The sequence below is a fragment of the Salvelinus namaycush genome, chromosome 25 (genome assembly GCF_016432855.1).
Source record: "Salvelinus namaycush isolate Seneca chromosome 25, SaNama_1.0, whole genome shotgun sequence".
Taxonomy (NCBI): Eukaryota; Metazoa; Chordata; class Actinopteri; order Salmoniformes; family Salmonidae; genus Salvelinus; species Salvelinus namaycush.
Window position 1 is genome coordinate 2,138,011 of NC_052331.1, and position 5,301 is coordinate 2,143,311.

The 5,301-nt window shown below is 43.4% G+C and overlaps 1 protein-coding gene across 1 annotated transcript; it reads left to right on the forward strand.

The window, feature by feature from the left end:
* The first annotated feature begins 361 nt into the window (after nt 1–361).
* Nucleotides 362–4,622, forward strand: scg2b (secretogranin II b). The gene is made up of 2 exons (XM_038963226.1): nt 362–417; nt 2,392–4,622. Exon 2 carries the CDS (start codon nt 2,403–2,405, stop codon nt 4,197–4,199), a length of 1,797 nt encoding a protein of 598 aa, XP_038819154.1. The 5' UTR covers nt 362–417; nt 2,392–2,402; the 3' UTR covers nt 4,200–4,622.
* The last annotated feature ends 679 nt before the right edge of the window (nt 4,623–5,301 follow it).

Sequence of the window (5,301 nt, forward strand, 5' to 3'; positions counted from 1 at the left end):
GTGGTAAATGAAGCTACACAATTAAATGCTATACGAATTGTTGTCAAATTGCTAGTTATTGGCCTTCACAAAGCTAATTGGTACAAGCATTTCCCCCAAAATAGCCCACCACTTTTTCAATGGGAATTATGAATAGGGTTTAGATAAGAATTGATACAGCTAGAAACAGACAACATCCATATATATTTTTAGCACATTAGCATTCTTAGCATGCCATATCATAAGCCTAAATAATGTATAATTATGGATTTCCAAAGACTGGTTATTGCGTGCGTACTGCTGTGATGACGCGCGAATCAGGTGTTGCTTCATATATTGCTGGGAGCTGTCCTGGTGCTGAAAACAGAACCGCTCGTCCTGAGACTGGGAGGAGATGCTATACACGTTCACCACTCCGGTCTGAGAATCTTGCCAAAGGTAAAAATTCATGCGTATGACTTTTATCATGTCTCAAACAAAGACTAAGATGTTTTGTAGGTTCATGTGTGGGCTTTCTAGCATTCCATGTTTTGATTTTGTCTCTCCTCATCTCTCCTCGCTCAAGTTCCTATCTCTTATCAGATCTCGGCAATCATTTGGAATTTATTTGAATAAGTGATAGCTGTGTGTTGTTGTGATGAATGAGAAATAGTCTATTTATGTATTTTGTCACTGGGCGAAATTGCGATGTGAAGTAATTTTGATTCTATCCCTCGGGAAATTGGTTTAATATGGGTTTTAATAGAGATGAAGGTTTGGAGAAAGGCAGCCACAAGCTAAAGGTTGCCCTGACAACGGCCAGTGACTCATCCTGTGATGTAGGCTATAGTCATTTAAAACAGAATGATTCGTAAATATAGCCCACTTCTCCAACTTTTTATAATTTGTACATTGAATAACCACTTATAGTCTATGGATTATCAATGAACTGACATTGGGGACATTTCATTAAAATAATTATTATTTTTAAAGAGTATTAGTAGATTCTAAGAATTGTAAAGATAACATCTCAGATTTTTTTTTTATTAAAATGTGCAGCCCATAGGTTTTCTTTCAGATGTTGAATTAATTACTAACCTTCATTTTTAAGCCCATGTTTTATCATAATTATTTATAAAAAAGATCTGTCAGTGTATTTTGGTATTTTGCGAGGGGGCACACCCTCCCTATTAAGTTGTTCCTTCCAAGGTGCACCATGGAGCAAAGATATGCTAGACAGGATGCTAGATACTCTAGTGCATACAGACAGTATCATCAGTGGAGGAGCGTTTGATTTGATTTTAGCTGCTGGTGATGGGCAGGACTTGCAGAATGTATGTTTGCAAATTCATTTGATCAAGCTATGCAGTCTATTTATTCCTTATTGATGAATAAATAAAAACAAATGTTTTTTTGTTTCTTTGTAATACCAGCCACCTAGCAATTTTTAAGTTGGCTTTAGCTAGCCAGCTAGATAGGTTCCCAATCTCCCAACCTCATAACTAGCTACCAAGCTATTTCAAACTATCAATCAAGTTAGAATAGCTTGTCTAAGTACAGGTAACTGCCCAAATAAAGGAAACATAAAGTGCCAACAGAACAGCTTCAATGTGCCTTGGCATAGATTCTACAAGTGTCTGGAAATCAATTGGAGGGATGCGACACCATTCTTCCGAGAAATTCCATCATTTGGTGTTCTGTTGATGTGGCAGAAAACGGATATCTGTGTCTTAGCTAGCATGCCTGCTGGCAAGGCTGCTAAACTTAAGAAAATACAAAAAATGCTTTAATTCTTGGGCTGTGATACCATATACAAGTATGGCAGTTGTGCTAAAAGCCTAAAGCATAACAGTTACTTAATTGTACTGCAGTGGGCTAAATCTTAAACAAATCTACTTGAAACAGAAGTATACACCTCACACACATGGTTATGGGCTTAAAAAAAGAAGACACCTATACAATGTCATATATAGGGTTGAAATGTATTCAATTATGAGTTTGCTTCCCAATATTACACTTTATATACATCACAGAAGACTGAAATATAACAACACCGTTTCAAATATAAACACTGGATTTTCGGCGGGTTTTTAATTATGAAATTATTACAAATATGAACAACATTCCACCCATGAGTCCACTAGCTAGGTAATTTGACTGCAGGAAAGGGCTACAGAATCAATGTGCATCATTTATTGAAATGATAATTGAACAGGTAAAGAGGTCTGCTTAGATAACCTATGCAGAAAAAATAATGATTATGGCTCTAGATTGCAGGAAAAACCTGTTTCAGGTGTTTCAAAAATGATAAATTCTCCAACCCCCCCCCTCCCATCTTCAAATACTTTGTGCCCCCTCTAAAATAATGGGTGCCTGACACCCCTGTGTTCAGGCATATCATTGTATTGAACTCATCCCTTTGTCTCTCTCTAGGCTGTAATAAGATGCTGTCACTCTTCAAACTATCCACAGGAAAAGCTGTTGTTCTCGCCTGCCTCCTCCTCCATGCATTCTCTGTGCAGGGCGCGTCCCGCCCTCGCTACCACAGGCTCAGAGGCGGGGAGGCCGAAGAACTGCAACCCGCCGTCTACCCGCCCAGCTCCGACATGATCAAAGCCCTGGAGTACATCGAGAGCCTGAAGCAGCGGACAGACGGTGGTCAAGAGAGAGAGGAGCCAACAAAAGACTATGATGAGGTGGAGAAGTTCCGCGTCCTCCTCCAGCTCGCCTCTCTCCAGGGCGAAGGTGCACCCGAAAGGCAGTCCTCCCCGCTGGCCCAGAGGCAGCAGGACATCCCGGCTGAGCAGTTGGTGAGAGCTTTGCTCAGGACCCTCCAGGAGCAGCCCGCTAGTCCTCCCAGACCCGCGCTTGTGGTGCCGGGGAATGACCGCCGCGTGCACAGGCACCCCTCCGCGAGCACAGGCAGCCCCGTGAACACGCCTGCCTACGGTGGCTTCCCGAGGCCGCACAAGAAGTACCCGCTGATGTTCGAGGACGAGGAAAATAGAGACAACCCCAAGCGCGCCGCAGAGGACCTGAAGGAAAAATACACTCCTCAGAGCCTCACCAACCTGCGATCCATCTTCAAAGAGCTGGGGAAACCATCCACCTCCAACGACCAGAAGCGCCAAATCTTTGACGACGACGACGATTTATTCAGTCCGAGGAACCTGGCCTATGAGGACGTGGCGGGTGGGGAGGAGTGGATTCCTGTAGAGGAGAATGTCGAGACTGAGGAGGTGGTGAACAGGAGCCACGAGGAGTTCGACAGGGCTCTGCAGCAGAACTATGACGAGGAGGAGGAAGAGAAGGGCGACGGAATGCAGATGCAGCGCAGAGCCGGCCAGAATAAAGAGGACCCAGAGGAAGATACTAAACTAGTAGATTATTACCTGTTGAAGATCCTGGGAATGAGCGAACACGAGACCGCCAAGAGGCAAGCCGGAGAGCAAAAGAAGAGACTAATCCGGCACCCCCTGGTGGACCCCCGGGCCCTGAACGAGCTGTTAAAGATCTCCCTCAAACTCCACATCCCCCCTGAAGACCTTATCGACATGCTGATCACTGAGGAAATCAGAAAACTAGACCATCACCCACAAGCCATCTCCCGCTACAGGACCAGCAGCAAACCGAAGATCAGATACTACAGCCGAAGACTGCCAGTCAAAAACGCTCCTGAAGACATGGACGAGGAAAACTTCCTGAATATCGTAGAAATGGAAACCATCAGCAACGACTATCCTGTGAGTCGGCGGCCGCTCAAGAGTGCCCCTTCCCCGCCCAGAGTTTCAGCACCACCCGCCCCGGCGAGAGTTTTAGCACCAGCACCGCCTCCCATGGCTGCTCCAAAAATCCCATCCTCATCCGGCCAAAGGGAAAACTTATTTATGTCAGAGCTCAACAAGATGCCTTTTAGGAGAGAATCTGACAACGATGACGAGGCGGACGAAGACGAGATAATGACATTTCTGGCGGCCAAAATATTAACTAAGTACCCTAGCACCATCAGCAAACGCAACACCCAATCTCAGGCGACCGGACAGTTTCCTTACGAGCTATACGAACAAGCCATGAAAGATTACTTTGACCAAGCGGACACAATGACAAAGAGATATTCAGAGGGTAATGAGGAGGTAGTGGAGCCCGCGGAGATGCAGGTGAAAGATCAGGTTCCACAGGAGACCGCAGCTCCAGAAACGGAGGAAAAGGAGCATCACGGAAAACCGGTTGCTGGAATGTAGGCTACGCCGTGACGACAAGCGACTTAAGACATCCTCTACTAAATAAATTATGTTTATACTATCAATAACCATTCTCCTAGTTTACATAAAATGTGTATATATAGTAAAGGAAATCATATATTATATATATATATAACGTATATCAGTGTGCTGGGCTGGAGGCAGTGTGTGTGTAGTGTATATATCTGGGTTTGTGAGTTCCCAATCTTGTAACGTTGTGAAAATGTCATTCCCTGATATAGGCTAGAGATTAAGACGTCACCATCCTGCCTTCCAACCCCCTGATGCTGCAAGCGCTGTAATTGTTGGACTCTTTCGGTTGTTGTGGTATATATATATGCTCATTTCTAAACCATTTTGTATGTGTTAAATAATGTGTGACAAGTTGGGAGACTAATAAAGCATTAGCGGTATTATTTTCTTCTTGCTGCGTTCTGTTGTCTTATTATAATACACTGATCACTAGACCTACATTGATGATTATATATACAGTTGAAGTCGGAAGTTTACATACACCTCAGCCAAATACATTTAAACTCAGTTTTTCACAATTCCTGACATTTAATCCTAGTATAAATTCCCTTTTTTAGGTCAGTTAGGATCACCACTTTATTTTAAGAATGTGAAATGGCAGAATAGAGAATAATTTATTTCAGCTTTTATTTCTTTCATCACATTCCCAGTGGGTCAGAAGTTTACATACACTCAATTAGTATTTGGTAGCATTGCATTAAATTGTTTAACATGGGCCAAACATTTCAGGTAGCCTTCCACAAGCTTCCCACAATAAGTTGGGTGAATTTTGGCCCATTCCTCCTGACAGAGCTGGTGTAACTGAGTCAGGTTTGTAGGCCTCTTTGCTCGCACACGCTTTTTCAGTTCAGTTCAGCGGTATGGTGTTTGTACAGAACGTGGTACCTTCAGGCATTTGGAAATTTCTCTTAAGGATGAACCAGACTTGTGGATGTCCACAATTTGTTTTCTGAGGTGTTGGCTGATTTATTTTGATTTTCCCATGATGTCAAGCAAAGAGGCACTGAGTTTGAAGGTAGGCCTTGGAATACATCCACAGGTACACCTCCAATTGACTCAAATGATGCCG